At 37.7% G+C, this 23,067-nt stretch overlaps 1 protein-coding gene across 1 annotated transcript; it reads left to right on the forward strand.

The window, feature by feature from the left end:
• Window positions 1-1,648: 1,648 nt before the first annotated feature.
• Window positions 1,649-22,815, forward strand: CCDC60 (coiled-coil domain containing 60). The gene is given in 12 exon segments (XM_056324859.1): window positions 1,649-1,689; window positions 2,039-2,218; window positions 5,883-6,002; window positions 6,846-6,950; window positions 8,576-8,666; window positions 10,559-10,694; window positions 14,458-14,495; window positions 15,379-15,551; window positions 16,696-16,818; window positions 18,034-18,165; window positions 20,777-20,966; window positions 22,428-22,815. Coding segments are annotated over 12 exon segments (1,428 nt in total). The 3' UTR covers window positions 22,527-22,815.
• The last annotated feature ends 252 nt before the right edge of the window (window positions 22,816-23,067 follow it).

Raw genomic sequence — 23,067 nt, forward strand, 5'->3', positions numbered from 1 at the left:
TCACCTACTTGTCGAGTAGGTAGCTCAGCTAAATTTATTAAGTTATCATATAAACAGAATATTGTGATGCCAGAATTTAAATGGAGAAATATTTGATGTCCTATTCCAGAAATCTACTGTAAGTCTACAGTATAGAAAAGTACATTGGTCACCTCTGTATTTTAAATTTGGATTTATTTTACTGTTTTCCTGACCTTTAGGGTCATTCATAAATATCCTAGAAATAATTCTATGGGATTATGAGAGGATTTTTTTTAAAAATCAGTTAGTTATTATAGCTTTATATGCTGCATTTTTGTTAATTCTTTTATTTCTTTTTGTAATACTTGGGACTTCAGGGGAGTCATAGACTAAAAACATTCATTCACAAGCGTGCATAACGTTTCCTATTCCTATCGGTGTATGAGAGTGATCATTGATTTTGGTATACACTATTAAAGCCTTCTATATTAGTTAAACCTTTAAAAAGGACTGATTGTACTTGCCCTTTATGCGTCTTTTTCCAATAATACTGGTTATGGCTGTTAGTGTAAAAGACCTTTCTGGCTTATAATTATCTTTTCCTACCACTTGCATTTGATTCATGTAATAACCTTATTGTTTGCTGTTCGTGGCATTATAATACACAGCTGCAACAGGGATTTTGATTTTTAAGAAGGAATACTTAGTGTGTGCAGAAATGTAGAAAAAGCACTACGAAGGGGAAAAAAATACTCTTACATACAAATATCTTGATAGTTGACAGAAAGGAGAGAGACAACTACTGGGAAAAGACATAACGCAAGAATTTGAGGCCATTAAACATTTCCTACTATTCAGACAGCAGTCTGTTATGTAAAATACTAGGTCCTTATGAAAAACATTAAGCTGGTCTGATGTGACTGTGAAATCCTTATGTTTTGCCAAAGCATACAGCTTTTCTTATTAGGGACACCTTATTTTCTTTTTTTTCTATCCCCAAGGTTAATTTAGAAATATCTAGCAGACAGGTTATCTACCTGAACTGGAAATGTTTTCAGGCTTGTCTTTAGAGTTGCTGGACTTAAAAAATAATGTCAGCAAGACCAAAACCCCAATCCAAACTCAATTAAATTGTACAAGTGTTTTCACCAAGGGAAGTAAGGAGGGAGTAAACTGCTCTCCTTGAACTAGTGGATTTGATGCCTGAAATTTGCACCCTACATGACCTTCAGGTGCTTTAATACATGTCTGGTAAGAAAAGGGAGTTATTGCTTGTCAGTAAAACAAATGAGGCCCAGCTTTTAAGCCTAGATTGGGTTTGAAAGAATCGATACAGCTTGATGACACTTGCTTCAAGTGTCAGCCACACATTAACTTAAGGGGATGTGTCCTGTGCCTGCGTAGTATGCTGGTGTGACTTGAATCAGCTGCTAGTTTCTGGCTAACATTGTAACCAAAGGCTGCAGAGTAATCAGAGTAATTGTGTGCCATATCCCTTTCACTGCCCTAGCTCACCTTTCTTGGTTGGGTTTTTTTTGTTGGTTTTTTTTTTTTTTTTTTTTTAACCTGTTGTCATCCTACATGGAGTGCATTATGTAGTCTTCTTTATTTTCTTCTGTGTTACAGCAATACCCGGCCTGTTGCCTTCAGCTCACAGGCTTCACTGGTGCCTTCCTTATTACTAACAATGCAGCCTTTTGACAGCAAGTGCAAATTAGCAGCTAACAGGTAGCTTCAGGGCAGTGCCTGTCAGGCTGTGACAACTGAGTTAAGACCGTGAGGGACCCAGTGGTCAATTGGTTGCTATAAATTAGAATTAGCCAGGGAGTTTTTAAATCAAGTACTGGACAAAGTGATGCTAAGTTCAAGACATCCAATAGTTAACCTGTGCGGTGCTGAAAGAGATAAGGGAAAGATCTTCAAGTTCTTACTGGGGAATTCTTGTCCTTTGTTATATTGTAGAAGGAAATGCTAACATTGAACTCTTGAATATAGAACTGTCAAAGTTGGTGGGCAACAGAGTAATTAATTTGATAGCATGTCTTTAGTGCAGTGACCAACTTGTGATTTTTGGCAGGCATCATATAAATTCTGTGAAGCAAGGTGGAGAATACTTTCATATACTTCACCAAGAATCACCAGAGAGGAAGAATGCACTGAAAGCAGCCCAGCAGGCTCAGGTCACAAGATGGAGAACTGAGTTCCAGCCACCCAGATGCTCCTCTGATGTGGAGGAGTCAGATGAAGAGATAAACATGTAAGTCAACTCAGTGGGCTTTGGGTGGTCTGAGAGCAGTGGTTTTAAAAAGTGACCGTTTCCAGTTTCTGATGTTACTTGTTCTTGAAGCAGAATATTACTACTTGTGTGAACTAGAAAGAGAAAATGCTTAAGATCTGGGTAAATGAGCAGCTGTAAACTTAACAAGCATGGAAAAAAGATCCTGTTTAAAAAGGAAGACGTTTAGAAGGCAGGTTATGAACCTGGGAGAGGTTTTGTAGCCAACTCAGAAATGAGTCTCTCAGGAGAAAAGAAGGAGGCCTGATGAGTTTATACCATGCTTTTGTTCCCGCGATGGGACCACAGCATTAAGAATAAAAAAGAATTGCATTCAGCAGGATAAGTGGCTTAGCTTGCGGAGTGGGTTTCTCTCCATTTGATCATTAGATAGTCTTCAATCCTTTGGCTCACGCTGGTCTTGCCAGTGCACCTCTAATGCCTGTTGTAATGCTGTCTTCCATTTGTCAGCCCTTGCTAGGTGATGATTAAGTACTTGTTCAGCAGGACAGAGTAGCTCTTCTAGAAGTTACACATCTTTGGAACCTTATTGCATCGAAAGCTCATCCATCTCCAGCAGTCTTTTCTCATCAGTTTGCTGTGGCTTTTTTTCACTCCCAGGTACCAGCTTCCTCTCATTCACCTTAAAGAAGTCACCTATAGCTGTATTATTTAAATAGCACTATGAAGCACTTTGATCCTACGTTAATGAAGGCTATGTGAACATTTTAGGTAAACAAGATTATTCATTTAAAAAAATAATAAATTGAATGCATAAGAACCTCCCTGAAAACTTTTTTAAACTATATGCTTATTATTCTTTTTGATATGTAACTTCTATCTACCCATAACTCAGCTAATCCATGTTTATTGCAGACAAGTAATTTATTACACATATGAAAAATACTATTGCCTTTTTTGTGACCATTCTGATTACTGAAGTAATTTTCTTCTGTAAGGAAAGGCTTCTTTCTTCAGCAAGGCTGACCTATAAAGATTTAATGTTCCTTTTTCCTTTATGAAGGAGGATACCTGCATAAGCAAAATTATCTTCATTTAGACACTGCTTCTCCTAGCAGTAAAAAAAACTTCTATTGGAGCAGAGTATACCAGGCTTGTGGGTGAATACTGACAAAGCCACTTTAATCCTACCTCTGCACCAGGGGTATTGCCAATTGTAAAAATTTATTACTAAATCTTAGAACTATCCTAAAAATCTACAGTAGCAAAAGTTCCTAGTGTGAACATGATATCCTTTAATATTTTCTGTGTGTTGCTTAAAACTAGTATTAATTGAGAGTTTAACTTCATTCTTAGAGAAAAGAACTCTAACATCTGCCAGAGGGACTTCATTAGACTTAGGATCAGATGTCAAAATTAAGGAGTCTTATGGATAACTTTCTCAGCTCCAGGATGCGTTGAGGGGGACAGGAGTACAGAATGAAACACACATGAAACAAGAAACGCATGGCTTTGGCAGGTGTGCCTTTACTCATTCAGTCTGTCCCATGTGGCTTGCACACCTGCAGGAGCCCTGCTAGCACGTGTTAGTTCCAGTTGTGCGGTTATACATATGCTTGCCTGCAGTGGTAAGCAGTTTAAAAGGAGGTGGGGGGAAGCCTAAATACAAAATAGAAACCATTATCTTTTGTGGAGACTTACTTCACTCCTAGCTTTCATAGTGCTGACTTTTAAAAATTAGGAACTTCATGGATTAAGAAAAGCTCTGAAGCAATGTTAAACTGCTGGGGCATGATGTCTCTTTTTAACAAATGATGTCTGGCTTCAGTCTTTCAGAGTGGCTGAAAGTGTTGGCATGCTTTTATATGGACAGATTTCAGTGATGGATGTAGGCCTTTTCCACTCCGCTTCCCTCTCTTATCCTGTAAGACAACAGCAAATATTAAGCCTCTAGTGGGACTTTCTTACTGCTGTTAAATAACTTGTAGCATTTAATTTTGTTATCAACTCTTTTAAATGTATTGACACTCTAAACTTGTTAACAGTTTCTTATCATAACAGACAAAGCAGAAATTTAATTATCCCTCATTAGTAGGAATATGGACTCTGTCAGACACTTCACTGTCTATACAATGGTCTCACTGTCTATTCTGGCATTCTGTTGTTCATTAGGACTACAGAGGGGAGAAAACTGGAAATGTTATTAGAGAAAGCACAAGACAGGCATGTTGTTTTGAACAGTAAAAGTATGTGGAATTCATGTGCTCTGTTATCTTTATTAAGTACAAAATTATAGTTACAATTTATCTAAGATTATCTGAATGAAGAAAACCACTTCTTGAGATTTTGTGTAAGAACTTTTTGGACGGCAGGAACACCTGCCAGCTTATAATGTTTGTTAGATATCTTATTTGATAGACAAAAAAAATGTAAGTTTATTAATTTGTTAATTAGCTGAAGAAAATAGATGTTGATTTCTGTTTAAATAAAGTGCTGAGATGCCCGTGCCAGTCTTGTATGTACTATTTACAGTTGCTGCTTCGCTTTAGGAAATTTGTATCAATAGAACGCTTGAGGCATGCACTCATCAACCCTTGTTCCAACTAGTTGCTAGTATGTAGTAGGCCATAGTAAGCTGACACCCCCCAAACTACTTCAGATCTAGAAAGGAAATGTTAATCCAGAATCATTATTTCATTAATCTAGGAAGTCTTTGCTAAAGAAATCTGCATAAAGCTTTGACTCACCTACATCAGTTAAATTCTCTGCTATATTGTTATGGCCAGTATCACTTCAGTTTTTTACGAATTTATGATCCAGCATATAATAGTTCATGTTATATTTTCTGTGTAGACCTCTATCTTCTGTATACTAGCCGTATACGAAGGCTACAAAATCTCACTGTGCTTATTAAGCTTGAATCTCCATTGTCTAACACAAGGTGCAGGTCGTTCTTTTTATACTTGGGAAAACCAGCTGTAAACGTTCTGTTTTCTTGCTCGGTAGCATTTTATAAGTACTTTGCACAGGTATAAATGGCCAAACAGGCTTGTGTCAGTGAAGGAACAGTGCCTACAGCCTATAGAGAACTCAGTTTTCTGTTACATTGGTTTGGCCAGCCCTCAAGGACTCCCTGTCATTGGGGTGAATCTTTTTGACTTTATTGTCTTCTGCGCACACAATATGTTAACCCAGGAAAAACTGAACAGAATTTGAGGCAAATCTTGAAACTTTGGCCTTGTATATAATCCTACTGACTCCATCAGCATGATACCAACAGAAAAAAAGTGTAATGGAAAGTAGGCACAATCTTGGCATCTTTTCTCAAACAAATCAGTCACATTATTTTGTCTGCCCCAAAAATTGATTACACATAAATGCTTAATTGCTAATAATAAGTATTAGTATAAATATGTAAATGCAAATGATACCATATTTATAATTCATAAAGTACCATCAACATTAGAAATATAATTATATATGCTGGTAAACATAAATATCAGATTTGTAATATTAATAAATGCTAATAAGTGCAGTAATTAACAGTTTAGAAATACACCACAGTATTTTTTTAAAGGTAAGGAGAGGAGGGAGTGTGGTGATATGAACATAATAAACAGTTTTACGGTTCTGTCTTCATTTCATATACTCCTATTTTAACTTCAGTCTTTGTCCTTTCCCACAGTTGCTCTCTAACAGAAGGCAACCACCTGAGGAAGTCGGGGAAGAAGAAAAAGACGACCTTGTGGTCTTTCACTCCTGTTTATTCCAGTGTCTTGATTTCAGTCCTCCCTGGAGCAAAAAGGTATATTTGAAGGCAAATATATGTCCTGCCCTCCTTGGTAGGAGGACATGAGTGAAATTCACAGCAATGCAGACCCATAATAGATACACCTAGAGCTGCTGTTCAGCTGGGAATGTGTCCTGAGAATTTCAGGAGTTTATGGTGAAATAGTCTGTCTTTACTAATAACAACTGTTAAATTCTAACATTAAATGATTGAATCCTAATGAGATACTGATAACCTTTTATGTGCACGTGTACACAAACACACATCATTCGCTTTGCTGATCTTCACTCAGCAACTTCTAAGTAGCATAAAGTTTTCTTAAGTGATATAGGTCTCAAGATTATTAGGCTCATTTTAAGGAAAGGCTGTCAAAATTAAATTTTAATCCCAGTTAAAAAAAGTAGGCCTTTTTTTTCATAGGCCTATGAAAGAGAGAGGGAGAATACAGTACTGGTACGGTGTATGCTTCTATATTTTATTCTATATTTTATATTAGTCACTAATACTTACATGCTGCTTTTTCTTAAATACAGAGCTTAGAAGTTACTGTAGAATTCCAAACCCATAAGAGTCCATACCTTAAAGGGATAAATGCTAGAGTCCTCATAGGTGTTATAGCACTGAGCGCATTATCAAGATAGGGCCATTGAAAACTTCACATCCAAAAATATGCTTTCAGGATTCAGAGTTACGTATTAACATTACAAAAACCTTGAGAAGTATCTAGAATTCACTGGGACAATGAAAAAGATCATCTGCTACAGAAGTGCTTAGATGTGTGTATTTCAGCCAGCATGATGCCAGTTTGACTGTTTCTATGACAGTGTAGTATAACATATTTGTTTCTCCTCTTTGCAGTAAATGTATTTTCCAACAACTGTGTGCCATACACTGGCTTTTGGAAGCTTTCACTTTTGAATCCAACGGTTTGATGCATTCAATATTAAGCTGTTAGAATCAAAGGTACGTGTGCAATGCGTCATAGTAGATGGAATGAGGAGTTTGGGACCTTCTGTCCTTTATATGTTGTTGTTTCTCTTCTTTCAAGTAATAACTGTTTGAGTGATACGTTGTTACTTCTGTGCCATGCAACAAACAAATTTTGCCCCCATGAAGTCAGCAGGGAGTTATATAGTCAAATCAGTGGTGCAGCATGGTCCTCTGTTATTGCAGGTTGCAGAACTAGGAGAAAACACTGAGCTATCCCAGCCAAATTTAGCTGTATTTTCTTTTTCTCTTTTTGGTTAATAATTATGCAACTTAAATACATGTAGTAATACATGTGTGTATATTCCCATAGCCTTCCCTTGGAGGATTATCCCAGTGAACTCAACAAGAGTTCCATACACATTGTAATTACGGAACAAAGCCAGCTATTAAGTGGTATGTAGTAGCTGGATTTATTCGCTCAATTATGTATGACAGTGATGGGTACTTGTAAAAGATGCATTGCTTCTGAACTTTTATACTGTTAAAAGTAAATATTAAAGTTCCCAACATTTTTAGTCAATAAAATCATTTTGACATAACATGTATTTAAATTATTCATGTTTGGTAAAAGAGCAGTTTATGCTTTATTTGCAGGGCAGAGCTCTTCAAAGCTGTTATCTCTGTATATTCTCAGTCAAGACAAACTGTGCCCATGTATAACAGAGGTGGCAGAGTAGCGTTATATAGAGTTAGCATGATACACTGGAGGAGGGAATCAGTCCAGTATATATTGTGGATGGTTTTTTCACCTCTTTACATATGAGGACCAATCAATAGACTGGGATAAAAGAAACAGTTTGTCAGCAAGTCTCACAGAATACAGGCTGAGAGCAGAGTATAAATGCGTAAAGCCCTGGATTAATTTCCAGGTTCTGAAGTAGTGCAATCTCTTGTTGCATACTTGCTTCTGCTCTCTGTTGCTGTCTCTAACCACCGCTCCTCTCCTTTGATGTCATCTGATCTGCATGCACACACGCTTCGTTACACAGTAATCATGAAAAATTAGGCTTACATTTAGATCATATAGTCTCTTGTCTGTAAAAAACGATATATTTTTTTAAATGTGATTAAGGAAGCAAGCTTAGAACACTCATCTGCTTTGTAAAACCTTTGATTAGATGGGGACTGAATGATAAATGAAGCTACCTCAGCAGTGACCTGTTATACTGCAGCTTCCACATTTACCTTTGTCAACATGATGTAACATTTAAATTTTTGGACCAGTATAGATCTTCACTCAGCTAATAGCATGGAAAGGTCAAACTTGTATGAACCTGCTGTCACTTCTGTCTATGAAATCTTGATATACTGTACAAAATTCTTCAGTACTTGCGCAGAGGAAGTTGAGAGCATAATCTGACCCAGTATATGCATGATAGTTTGTCGAATGACTGTGCTTTCTTTAGGTGGTTCTTCACTTGTGACTGTAACTCACTCATGGCTTATACACCTTGCATTGTCTTTCCATTTTTTATGAGCAAAGATCTACATCAGAGTAGCGGTCAGCCACCATTTAGTCTCCATTTATTACATTTCTTGAAAGAACTTAAAAGAAAAGCAAGAATCTCGAAATGGAAAACTAAATTGTTTTCACTTAGGGACCCTGGTAGTTGTAAAAAAACAGCAAAAGAAACAGAAGAGGAAAAGTTAGCAACATACATGTGGGACCTCTTTATTACAAACACAAAGGTAACTTCATTGTTAATTTCTCCCTTGAGACTTAATCCAACTTTTCAAGCATTTGTTTTGTTGCTTTAATGAACTCCATGATACACATTTTATACTCTGGATCTTGTGACTGCAAGACTACCAGTGTCTGTAATATTTGAAGAATAATGATTTGATACCAGGTAACAGGAAGAGCAGTATGTACCTAATTGAAACTGTGGCTTGGTCCTAGTATTAAGTACTGATGTGGGAAGAATTAAATATTCAGCTAAAACATAACTAGCCTCTTGTTTGCCTTTGGCCCCTTTTTTGTGACCTAGAGTCATGTAGCAGTACTTGTTCTCACAAATAGGCCTTTTCCAGTCCAATGGAGATGTCAGACTGGTATCCTGGAGGCCTTACTCTGCTATGTTCAAGTCATGATTTGTTTGGTTGCCTTTTTACACAGAATTTAAAGCTAAATTTGGAAATAAATGCCAAGTGTTGAGAGCTTTAAAGAAAGCAGGATTCACTTGCCACATTGAAAGCAAAGCCAAGGAAAGGAGAAAACAAGCAATTCAGATGAAAGCCTTTTAAAAGAAAAAGTTAATACCTGAGAGGAAATGAAACACTATAAAACTATCTGTAATGCTGGTTTACTTGTGAAACCACAGACAGGCTTTTTGGAACTGCTGAAGTGACTGAAGGAAAATTGAAGGGGAATGAGTGATGCTTACGAGTATAACTAGGAGAACTCAATAAAGAACCAGTGGGTTTCTCACTGTGTAGCACATCTTACATTTTGATCTTCAGCAGCTTTTAGTTCCTTGCTTTGCCCCCTATAAGGCTAAAATAAACAAGCTTTGTGAAGTGGTTTTAGGACCCTAGGTGAGGTACTCCTAGAAATATGAGCTGTTGTTACATGCAGGCTGTTTGCTCTTGCTATTGGTTGAGACTTGCAACTTGTACCCTCATGACATAGTAATTAAAATGATTCAGTAGAAGATTGCAATTTCTGTTGGGGCAAAACAGCTTTCTTTTTCCTGCAAAACAGCAGGAAAAGTTGTGAAATTTAGAAGACAAAGATTCTGTTTTCATGTAAATATTCTTCCTGCTATTAGCAAACAGAGGGAGAGTTAGCAGGTCACACAAATAAGAGTTGTTTCTAAATATGAGGCTTTCTGATTTTTCCAAGCAGTCTTAGCAGTTTTCTAGAATTGGGTCCAAATGAATGTGAGCAGAAATGTCAGTCTTGATGTGTCTTTTAAAACTTACATTGCTGAGACTTTTATCGTTTTCCTCCTTGAATTAATGACAATTTCCTTCTTGTCACTTACACTAATATTACTTGGAAACTGCTTTACATATTTGATAAGAAACTTCTAGTGGTAGTATTGGGTTCCTTCAGAGACGCTTGCTTTGTAATACACGTTGTTCTGATTATCAAGTGTTGGTTAAACCATGACATCAAGCCTGCAGAACTGTCTGCTTTCAGACTTCAGGTTTACATTCCTGACACAGAAAATTAATTTGCTAGGTCATTCGGGTGTTGGGAGGAGACCCGAATATTTATCAAACCACTCTGACCTATTTTTCCCTGTACATGAGAAGGTTGCTCGATTACCAACCCTCTCTACAGTTGCAGTTATGTGTTTACAAGTTAGCTTAATCTGTTGGCATTAATGTTACAGTAAAGGCATATTGAAGAAAGATAACAAAATGAAGGAGGTCCTACCCAAGAAATCACTAGCCTGTTTGAAGTCACTGGAGAAAAATCTACGAGGTTACAGAAGAACCATAAGGATCTAAGATTGGTATTAGTTACAGAAATGTGATTCTTTGTTGTTAAACTGCTATAGAAAACACCTCCTTTCTATTTATTTTTTCTTCTGTGTACAGAAATTTACCTGGAAAGCATGATATGATCCACTTAGCAGGACATCAGCTCTGGTGTATCTCAGCTTAACAGTCAGTCATCTCCTTGTGGTCAAATCCCTTGTGGCAGCAAAACTTCCACTGTACTTTGCTCTGAAGACGTCAAGATTAATGAAGCTTCATCTGATCTTATGAGTGAGTCAGCATGACCTGAAGAACAACCACCTCTTCTCACCTGTAAGTTACTTTTCTTGACTGCCAATAAATATCAAATGGATTTGCTTTTGGTGTTATTAGGGAGAACATGTGTCAAAGACAATACTAGATGTACTAGTATATTTCTCTTCAGGCATATGGAACTTTACAAGTCTTTCTGTGCCTTCCCCATTAGCAAATTGGTTTAAAGACAATGTAATTCCATGTGAGTATTAAGTAAAGATTTTAAATTGAGTTACACCAGTTGTATAATCAGACTGTCATCCACATCTATAAGGTCCAGCAGGCAGTGAAGGCAGTGAAACTTTCCTCTGTCATAAGCAACTGATCCACTGAATATGTATCTGTCTAATTTAGGGGGTTCTATTTAACTTAGGGGTTTCTTACTCTGTATTCCTCCTACTCATCCATCAGTGATTATCTGCACTTGATAGACCTGACAGAATAGTTTTATCTGTTAGCTCTGCAATGTGTTCCAGTACAAAGCTAGGTAATCTTAAATTTTTTTTTCTCTTCCTTCTAAGTAAAGCTGAACCAGAACAGCATGTTGGCATGTAGTACTGCTAATTAGCTTTTAATTGATATTATATTATCGTTATTAAGCTGACATCATGCTATGTTAGACTCTAAATTGCCACTCCGGAAGGAGCTTTTGGAGTCATCTGGGATAGTTATGTGAATGTTCAGTAGCTATCAAAAAGGCAAGAAGGATACTAAGAATGAAGTGGAAGACAAAGCAGAAAACATGTTAGGAAAAAATACAGATGTTTTCTATATGCTTCTTCAGTTTCAGTCCTGCCAGTGCAGACAGGCTGGTATCAGAAGCAGTAGAGTTTGATTGAGGGGAAAAAAAAAAGTGTGATGTATGGTAAAGATACAGAATAGCTTCCATATGAGAACCAATTAAATGGACTAGGGCTCTTCAGTGCTGAAAAACAGCTGAATACAGGGTTATGACAGATCTCTGTAACACCACAAAGTGCATGGGAAAAAGCAATTAGAGTAGTTATTCACAAGTACCCTTGGTACCAGCTTTATGGCGCACCAAATTATATTTCCTGGCAGAAAATTTAAAGCAATGGGAAGTATTTTCATGCAACAAATGATCAAACTTAGGAATTCATTGCTACAATATATTTGTGGAAGTGTATTCAAGTCCAAAAACTATTTAAATGAACAGAAGAAAAAATTGCTCTTAAATGTAAAGGAATGGATACATTCTCTGGGTCTGAAAGACCTTTAGGTTCAGACTCCCAGAAGCTGGGTGGATATATCAGGAAACTTGCGATAACATCGTATGTTACCTGCACAGCTGCTGCTGTCCATGGCACTAAGCATAGATGAATGGCCTTCCTATGACATGAATCGGGGGAGCAGAGAATTCAAAGCTATAATTTCAAGCAAATTCTTTACATAGGTGAACAATTGGTTTGAGTGTGACATGCGATTTGAAAAAAATCTTGAGAGCTGTAGCAGCTGGGAACCTCTGTTTGCTATGGGACATAAAGAGGTATCTTGTGGTATTTGTGATGTATGGGAAGGATGTTCAGTGTCCCCTTTGGAACAGCATTTATCATGTGATTGCCTGTGATTTCAGGAGACTGGCCTGAGTTACCAGTCTGGTCCTCTCAAGCATTATCTTCTTAGCTTTAAAAAATATGAGAAGGTAGTTTCTGCAGGGCAGCTCTGTAGCAAAGGTTGAATTGTGTAATGAATTCTGAAGCTGCTAGAATCATGTTTAATCCAGGATTCTGATTATAGGATGCTTCATGAACAAATCAGAAATGGATTAAAACTGCCCTATAGCCTTAAATCCCAAATTCACAAAGCTTCATGTAACTCGTAAGACATAATTTTGAGAGCACACACAACCCTACCCCACACGTATGCATATATTTATTTAAAAAGTGGAAAAGAGATTCTGTAGTAGGCAGCTAATCAGTAGACACAGCAGAGTGTGACTCTTACAGAAAGATTTATTTTAAGGAAAGAATTCATAACTCAATATAAAGCCTTTTGTCCCAACTATAATTTAGATGCTGTTGTTTGGAGACTGCTGCTGTAGAATGTCTGCTTATACAGATTTGACTTTTTTAGTGCTGTTGGTTGAGTGAAGACCTGTACTAGTCTAATGTTACGTCATGTTTACAAAGGTAAATATGGAAGTTGAAGTCCTTGCAGCTGCAGCATAACGACAGGTCGCTGCTGAAGTAGTTTCATTTATCATCCAGTCCCCACCTAATCAGTCAAAGGTTTTACAAAGCAGATGAGTGTTCTAAGCTTGCTTCCTTAACCACATTTTAAAAAGGGTCTCTTTTTGTGCAGATAGACTATATGATGTAAATGTACTAAATGTAAGCCTAATTTTTCATGGTTACTGCATAATGAAGTGTGTGTGTATGCAGATCAGTTCAGATGGCATACATTTTCTTCACACTGAGAAGTAAAATGTGAGACCTGTATCTGAGAGATTAAACACTAACTGGATTTTATCCCCAAAGCTTTTGGGCCAGCAGTTTAGCTTTGAATTCTCAGTCAAAAACATACTTTTAAAGGAAGAGGTATAAATATTTGTGCAAGGGATCTTCATTATAAAACGCATACCTGAATTCGAGGCTTTTCCTTGGAATTGAACACTGTCTTTTCAGTTGATTTATCATTGTTAGATCCCTGCCAAACAGGTAAATATTAGTACCTCATTTCACAGATGATTAACTAAGGCGTAGAAATAGAGGTCAGGTGAAATTACTACATTCTTTTTTTTTTTTTTCTCTTTTCTAATTAATTTCTTAGTAGCTTACAGCTATGGAGGTTAATGTTTCAAAAATATTATGAATATGGGCAAGCTTGAGTATTTGTTTTCCCAGTTTCTCCAGATGGAGAACTGGAACAGATTCTAATGCTACAAAATGGAGAGCAGAGAGGTATTGTGCCCTCTGTTTCTGTTGATCAGCCAATGAGAGGAGCTGTAATTTTGTGGTATTAGCCCTGGTTTGCTTCCTGTCATCCCTGCCCACAATCTGCCAGAAGGACTGCTTTCAGGACTGGTTTTAGACAACTCAGCTGATCTTGAAGAAAAAATCAAATGCAGCTGCTGCTTAGTATAGCCCTCTTCCCCTGAAGCACCATTATCTGCAGAGTAGATGGGTTTCAGATATCCAGCTACTCAATCTGCCCAAATGGTAACCATAAATAGAAAGGACTAGGTTCTTCTAACATGGGTTCTGACACTGCATGCCAAGAACAGATGAGATTTGTATGCAGCCTTATCTCAGTTTGAGGAGAGGCTCCCTGCCCGTATCAATGTCAGGTTCTAGACCCCGTGTGGGTCAGCTTTTGTATTCAAACTGCTCCTCAGCTCTAGAGTTCTAGAAGATCCAGTGGCTTAGCCAACATCTTACAGGCTTACACTTTGAGACTAGTAAGGGTGGCAGTGGAGCCATCATTAGAACTAGTCAGTGCTAGAATTTAGGAGTTTCTGACTGGGACTTTGGCACTACTGAAACTCACCTGGCCACAGCTAATAGAATATCTTAATTATAAGCATGGTTCTTTAAAATGTTAACCCATTAGCTGGTGCCTAGCAACTTCTTCCATCCATGTCTTACATTTATAAATTCACAGTGTAATATTCAGATCTGTACTTTTAACAAGTATAAATAGTTTGTGCTGCTATTTAACACAGTCAACATTTAGCGGTGATTTTCTCTTATACTATATGTGGTGTTTCACAAAAATGTAGGAAAAGGACCTTTTGAATTTGTGAATTACAACTTCAAGGTGAGTGCTCAGTAAAATGTCTCTTATTACCATGTAGGATATATTGAGCACCTCAGAGGATGACTTAGAATTTGAAAGCTAACACTAGGATTTTTAATAACAAGTGTGACAGTTGTTTTTACTGCACGAGTGATTGGAGGGAATAATACAGAGTAGATGGCCGTCTTGGTGTCTCTCCAGAGGTTTGGCATCAAAGCAGTAATGAAAAGCAGTGAGGAGGGAAACAAAGATGTCAGTTTGAAGGAAAACAGTGAGTTAAATTGGCTTCCAGGTATTCAAAGGAGAAGAGAATATAAGCATTCACGTTATAGTGGAAGGCAGAAAGGAAGTGAAGTGTTATTAGTGAGAGAGATTTGCTCGAAGGTGGATAATCTGGAAACTATAGCCAGTGAAGTGCTACTTGAGGATATGTCTTTAGTTTTAGTGGATGCTGATAAGGAGACACAGAGGGGTAATTAGATACCTGTTGATGTTAAATGTTTTAAATTCCTTATGACATTTAAAAGAAGAATGGCAAAGTGATACAGTAGACTTAGAAATTCAGAAGACTTGACATTTATGCCAGTAGAATGCTAACAGCACAGTACAATAACTGAAAACAGACTTTCTGCATAATTTCTTCAAACCTACCTATTTTTCTAATACACTATTCTGATAAGCATCTAATGTAAAAAATATTTGGTATCTTCTACTTGATGGTTTGAGGGTCTTTTTCACAGTTGAAAGAACAAAGCTTATGTTTTCAGATATGATTGAGTTTGGGGCACTCATATTTGGGTACCTATCTTGAAACCTCCTTAAAAATCTGCTTCTTTCTTGAAGAAACTTTAATTTTTAGAAATACTAAATAGCAAGTTTCTTTAGGATGTCTCATTCAAGCCAGCATATATGGCATCCTTTCTGCAAGGAAGAGAGGAATGCACTACTGAGTTGGCATGTTTTTACAGATTTTTTTTTTTTATCAGCCCTACAGAAAGTCATCAAGGTAACAAATGAAGATGTGTCAAAAGATGTCCATAAACGAAAAGATATGGTTAAGAAGATAGGACTGCAATGGTATGTTACCGAATAACTAGGAGAAGCAACTAATCAGGACAAAACCTAAGGGGTTTTTTAATTTCTTTTTTTTTCCCCTCCCCTGAACAACTGAATCCAGCATTCAGTGAATTCAGATGACATTCATTTTTTTGGCATGGGTGGCAGAATAGCCCATTTTACTGCTGTGCAAGCAGTTATGTATTTTCTGTAAAATACCCCGTGAATCTTGCTGCTGCAAAGAGAAGAGCTCTTATGCTCAGCAGCTTTGTAGAAAAAGCAGTGTTCTATTTTATTCCAGTAGAATTGTTTCCATTTCTACCACTTCACTTTTCAGCATTCTCTCTCTAATGTTTCCAACTAAGCTTACATTAGATGTGTTCCCCCATTACTCAGTTCTGTGGTGGTTTCCACAGTTTAAGATCAACATGAAAAACTATTCCTACAATTAGACTTTGCTGAAGCATTTTTTCCCTTGAGTTGAGGTCAAGAGAAATAATTTTTTTTGTACCTGGATAACTCCAGCAAGTCTGTAATATTAAGCATGCTTTATCAGCACCTGTAGAATTTTTCACATTCTGGAGAAGGCATACTGTACACTATTTTAAACCTTGTTGTGTCTTAAAGTTTGTTGCCGGTGGCTGAGAACTACAGAGTAAACATGCCATTCATTAAGGACCAAGAAAGTACAATATCAAGGAAGCAGAGGCCCAGAAGGCAGGGGTAAGGGTCCAGTTCTGGTTTTGAAGCACATTATATGCTGTATAAACTGAGCACTCTGTTTGGAAAGCATTTGGTATGCAAAAGTCAGAGAGCATTTTATTACATGACACCAGAGCAGGACAGCAAAACCTTGCAGCACATCTAGTACGTTTCAGTGCAATGCGAAGGCACTTTCCTGGAAGGATGTGACTGGAATGTAGTATGGTAAAAATCCAAATTGATTATAATTTACAGGGGGGGTTTATTCATAAAATTCTTTCATGAATCTGATTAATTAACAAAACCTGTAAATGCTATTAAATTTGGATTTTTACTGAGAATAAGGAGATCTCAAAATTTACATGGGCTCACGTTGCTGTATGTTCTGAGCAACACAGCTGCTTACCACAAAATGGTTACTGCAAGATGTTAATTCTAGTTTTCTGTGTTGTTTTAGTTGCAGTTGCCATATCAGCTCTTTCATTAAAAATAAGTTTAGCTTGTGTGCTGATATGAGGCAGAAGTTCAGAGCAGTATGTGAAGAAGCAGCTTGTTGTTTACATGATACCCTAGTGACCCCTGAGAGGTAGGAAGAGTATACTTTTAAAACACTACACACCTTGCTTCTGACCGGATTTAGGACTTGTCTTCAGACCTTTTAAAGATGCACTTATATGGACTGACATTAAAATAAGAATATGGGAGAGGGGATGATAAAAAGTTTTATGACTGTATACAGAAAATATGTTACAGGTTAAATATTTACAGCAGTATTTTGGGATATTTCTGAATTACTTTTCTGGAAGTAGTTTTGCTAAAAACATTGGATATATTTACTTTGGGCATCACAGTCCTTTTCACCCAAAGACATAATAGTAAATTTAGTCCATATACAATTGGTATGGCTGTCTTGTGATCTCAGAACTGAAAACACTGTATTTGTTCTTCAACATTATTTTGACTCTTCTCACAGTCCTCTCCCAAGACTTTTTCCCAGATCAGTGACATTTCCACCTTGTTGACCAGCCAAAGCCTGGCATCCTTTTCCTTTCACCCAGAAACATGTATCTGTGATGTTTGTACATATTCTTTTGTCTCATTAAGCACCAGACCTGAGATCCTTCTAAATATTGCTTTGAAGGGTGTTACAGGCACAGGTGGGTTTTTTGCTCCTCTCACTTCCTCCTTCTTTCCAGTCTTCAGTTCCATTCTGTACTTAAATTATTTTGTCCCCGGAATTTTTCTTATCTGGAGCTGGGTCCTTGTTTTCTTCCCTGAGTAGCTGTTGTGACTGCATAAGGAACTAACCATTCCAGCATCTTGTAGTATGGAAGGGTAAATCAGAGGGAAACTTTCTACTTGCAGCTATTTTACCATTCTCCATACAGCCACACAAGTGTGTTGTGTTTGATCAGCGTTTAAAATACATGTTGTATTTTAAATAATATTGTACCCTAAATCACTATACAGTCGGGGTTTTTTAAGCAGTGGATATCTGATAAAGAGTGGATGTTGAATTTCAGTTTAAATGTTTTGATTCTGAAGTTTGTTTCTTACCTACAGCCTAGAGTTAGTATAAAATGTAAACGCTTCTTAATATGTTTGTAGAAATATCAATGTAGACAGAACACAAAAGCAAAAATCGCATTAGCGTCCACAGACTTAAACATACAATGTGGTCTTCACATTCATTGTTTTCTGCCTTCCTTAGTGTCTTCCCAGTTAAACATTACCATACTTCTACACAGTTAAAATACAGCTTTAACTTTTACTTTTTGTTGTTGCTTGTTGTGTTTTTTAGAAGACAGGAAGAGCGATGTTGTCAGAAATGCTAGGCTTTGAAACAATTGAAGTATTTCAGAAGAGACATGGACAGAATAAGACAGCTGGGAATGACAGCTGAAAGAAAACATGATGAAGGTAGACTAAACTGGTAAGAAGGTCCCAAACCCCTCAGTTCAAATGAGATGGTCAGGGTCCCAGAGTTCTATCAGTAGTAAAAAAAAAAAAGATTTCTTTCTTTTCTTTTTTTTTTTTTTTCCCTCCCCAAAGCAAAGTATCACTAGAAACCACTGAATCAGTTGCTGGAAACACAGGCTTTTCAAACTGGTAGCAACAAAAATACAGACATGATCTCCAGGAGCCAGGTCTCAGCCTGCTCAGCAGATGGTTTAATTGGAAATGGTGTGAAAGGGGATAACGAAGAGTTCTTTTCCAGTGATAATGGGCAAAAAGCACTCAGTCCTTGAATTTGCACACTCTCCCCAGCGTGCAACTTTATAGGAGACTTCTTTCACTAAGAAGTATGTAAAACACACTGTACCTTGAAGATAAGAGGTACTGTATAAATGTCCGTGGGTTAGATTGACAACTTCTTACTGAACTGAACATTCACAGTTTGAAAACCGATGGCAAAGGATTCTTTGGCTCTAGCTGTCCATCCATGAACTGCAGATAGATAATATTGCAACACTTACAAGGGCAAGTAGAGTAATAACCTAAATGCTTTCCAGTACAATAATTCTGCAGATTACAAGCATTTTATGTTTGGAAGGGTATTAGCTGTATCCAGTCAGCAGCTTCCAGATACACGCTAGAAATAGCCTACCAGAATACCCCAGCAAGCTCACAGCATGTTCCCTGCTGCCCTGTCCATGAGAAATCCTTGGACCTGGGATTACAGAGTATGCAAATGGCATGGAATGGTGTTTCGTTTGGGTTTGGTTTTTTTTTAGCCTGCTCTGTTTTGCTCTCCTGGCTAGTAAGCCTTCTGTCCTTCAGAATCTGAGTTAACAAAAGTCCATTTCTAATCTCAGGTCCAAAATGCAGCTGGCCCCAAGACACATCAGGAACACATCAGTCATGCATTAATGAATAAACCTAATCTTGGCCTATCTAGCAGAACTCTGGTTTTAATTGTCAAGCATATATGCTCCAGCTGTTCCCTAAATTTTAGATCTGGCATGTAAATAAGCCCCGAAACGGGAGTGGATGTGGCTTTGCTTTTATACTTCTAGTTCTGCTAGAAGAAGCCTTAATTTGGACAACGCTCCATGAGTGTAAAGGAGACTATACCAGTATGGCTTTTTACTTTTCCCCCTATGCAAGAACAGTACTACAAGTCTGCTGTTCCTTTATATGAAAATTGTGCTTCCATAGAGAGGAGGCTGTCTTGCTTTGAACTGTGCCAGCACAGTTATACGAGTATATGCTTCTATGCCAGGCCTGTTCTGCGAAGTGCTATCTATCCATGAGGGCGTGAGATGTGAAATCTCTGCCAAGGCTGGTCAACCCCCTTGTGGAGACACAAAGTCATGACAGAGAAATTACTTTCCCCATAGCACTTGTTACATTTACAACAGGGCTGTTTTTTCCCCATGCTCTTGCAAACACTGCTTAGCCAAGAAAGCTGAATCACAGTAGGAACACTTTACTGGTATATGGTGTCAGTCCTAGTTGTCTTATCTCTCATGAACTGAGAAAAACCGAAAATAATGTAAAATACAAACAGTGCAATAAAGAGTACACTGAACATAGCTTCCTTTCTCAGATAAAGTATCTTAATGCATGGGTGGATTATACCCAGGTTACCATAATCGTGTCATATACAGGCCTTTTAATGTACCCAGGGATAATAAATTGGCTATACAGCCATACCAGCAGTGCACTACTGAGTGTAGAACTGGCCCTGTTGAAGACAAGAACCTTTGTGTTTCGTTTTTCACTGAAAAGGGGGAAACTCCTCACCCCTCTCCTGCTGTACCAGTAACATGTATCCTAAACTGGAGGGAGGCAGCACTTTCTGCTGGTGTGCTGAAAAATCTTCAGCCCTTTGCAATGAAAGCCACAGCACACCCCAGTCATGCACAGTCTAGAAAGGTTTGGAACATCAGTCTCCAGGACTGTCGAAGCAGCACTGCAGAATTTACACAGAATATTAAAAAAAAAAGGCAGTCTTTTCACAAGAGTTTTATTTTCATTGTAATGTGTAATTCTGCTTCTGAATCTCTATATTCAGAGTGAAATGGTAAAGACTGCATGTTACAGTGCACTTACATCAGTGAGATTTATGTCAGCACATAGAGATAGCAGAATGATGGTAGCACAGGGAAAAGGGATAGTAAAGAGAATCAGAAAGTGTGTCAGATCAGGCACTGATTGCACTGGAAAATCTGTAGAGGCTAAACAAGATAAATAGAGAAATGATGAAGAGGACAGATCTGTAGTAAAATGGAAACATTAGTTAGGATTTTATTATTTCCTTTCATGCCCAAGTTTGTCATCCAAAATTTAAATGAACAATGAAGAAGCATCTATTTCAATGCCCTGCAAGGGGAATTGGTGCACAAGTCCAATAAAGTAAAGCTCTTTCACATTATTCATTTGGAATTACACTGAGTGTTGCATTCCCCAAAGAGCCATTTTTTCTGTGGACGTTATGGAGGTGGTGAAGTGGCAGAAATGCCAGACAAACCCAGTTATTAATCAGATATGCATTTGTTCCCATGGCTTCTTTTTTATTGCTGCTGTTCTTTCTGCTAAAGGTTTACTGTGTTGCTTGCCAGACTCCCAGAGTCTGTGAAGAGTGGCCATTATGTACAGAAAATCTTAAAGAAACTGGAAAAATATGGCAAGATTCCTGACCTGAAAATTCATCCAGACACCTTTCTTAAGGCCCTGGCTGATCTACAGGTGGGGAAGCTGTGTTATCCAGAAATTGCTGCAGCTGTGGAGGTGAGATGAGTTGTTCTTGATTCTCTGTGTGATGAGGCTGGGGAGAGCAGGCACCTATGAGTGAAATTCATGCAGTGGAAAGTTACCGGATGAAAAAATTTAGGATCACACTAAATGAAGATGCTACTATTCACTTTTTACAAGGCACTTTGAACTCCTTGGAAGAAAGGCATTATGACAAGCATTGGATTATGAATTAGTATCATTTTATCATTATTGCATTGTTGATTTATTTACTGCCACAGTGAAAGCAACATCTGTCATAAATTGTTAGGACACTTGAACAGAAACATTAACTTGTTGTGGTCTGAAAAGGCCTGTCATTCCTGGTAGTCACATCCATGAGCTATTCAAGTAATATACTTCGTCACCAATCCAAGAACTCTGCAGATACCTTTGTTTTGCTTCAGCAACGTTAAAAAAAAAAAGGCTTCTCAGGATCTGAAGTTGGGCTTAACTCTTGTACTTCTAGAAACAGTTGGCAGAAGAGGAAGGACACAAGAAAGGGAAGAGAATATATTTAGAACATATAGTGCTATGTAGTCTAACCAGGTAACTGACTTGTAGAAAATGGCAATAATGCCACCTTGTGTTTTTTGTTCTCATCACAGTTATTTTCCCTAATCTACAAGACCAATAGAAATCTCTTGAGAGGCAGCAGGTTACTGTGCATCTGACTTCGAGTGTTATCATGCCTTACAAAGGCAAAAGTTTAGCACCCAACAGGTCAAGTTCAGATTGCCTGTATTTATTTGAAGTCTTATAAAAATAACCTTTTTGTCTTGTGCCCTAATTTGCATAGTCACTAACCAGAAGCAGCCTTACTTTAATGTTCAATATAAGTCTCTGTTAGTTGCTGGTTTTAGACCTATTTCTTTGCTGTTTCTATTCTGTTCCCTTTGCATTTTTGAAAGACAGGGATCAAACCTCATATTACTGCAGTAGTAACTGAGAAAAACATGAGCATAGCTGAATCTCCTGTTTGTTTATATGTCTTTCAAAAATAGTCACAGAGGGAGGAGGACCTTGGTGCTTCTTCTGAGTGGAATAGATAAAGAAATCTGTTGCATTTTAAGAGCAAGAAGGGCATCATGGAATATGACCTTGTTGGTACTGACAGAGATTCCAGATGAAGTTCTTATTTAACTTGAGTTGCTTTAATGTATGTATGGCAGTGATAGGTAGGAGACAGCTGCAAGTTTAAAACACAAATACCTGACCTGAAAGGATTCAGGATTTAAATTGCAATGACAGTTGTAGAGTCTTCCTTTCACTTCATTTTAGAGCATATCCAGGTGTTTTGAAAGTTGCATTTAAAATGTTTTGGTGATATAAAGCACTTTGCTAACTGTCTGCAGGAGCCATTACATTTGTTACTGTTGTTACAATGGTCACATTGTCCCACATTACCTCTCATATACATAAATCAAAAGCTCAGGAAATAACCTTTTTCTGTTTCAGTTTGTACGTGAAAGTATTGTGCAGATGCCGGAAGAGGATTTCAGCAAGTGGTTTCAGACAAGAGTAGCCCCTGTCAGTGGACAGTCTTCCACCTTTTAATCAAATGGCCAGATGAGATGGTTTTCCAGCTACAACTGTCTTCAAGCAGAAAACTACTGCCTGTTGAGATTTGCCTCAAGGAAGACTAGGGAAGGAGGAGTCTGCTTTAGGAAGTCCCACTGACCACTCTTGCACAACTCAAATTTGCCTCTCTGCAGTGGCTCCACTGCAGTCAGCCATAGAAAATAAAAGCTAAATACTACTGCTCCTTCCTGCATGATGTCCTGAAACCACTGTCAAATTTCAATCTCATCTGTGTAGGATGAAGGCTGAGTTTCTAATCACAGGACAGGTAATTTCTTCAGACATTCCTCAAGCAATAACTGTAGAGTAACAAGCATCTGATCAGTATGGATATACTGATTTCCATAACTAAATAGCATGGTCTCTATTTGCTCTTCATTTTACCTCTTCCTTATAAAAAAATATCCCAAGCACAGGGTAGTTGTAAGCTTTAAGACAATCTTTTTTTTCTTTATTTTTTTTTGTAATTTAGATGTTCTGTTTTTGCATTGAGTTTATTCTGTGATTGTGGATTAAT

The sequence above is a fragment of the Falco biarmicus genome, chromosome 1 (genome assembly GCF_023638135.1).
Source record: "Falco biarmicus isolate bFalBia1 chromosome 1, bFalBia1.pri, whole genome shotgun sequence".
NCBI classification, from domain to species: Eukaryota; Metazoa; Chordata; class Aves; order Falconiformes; family Falconidae; genus Falco; species Falco biarmicus.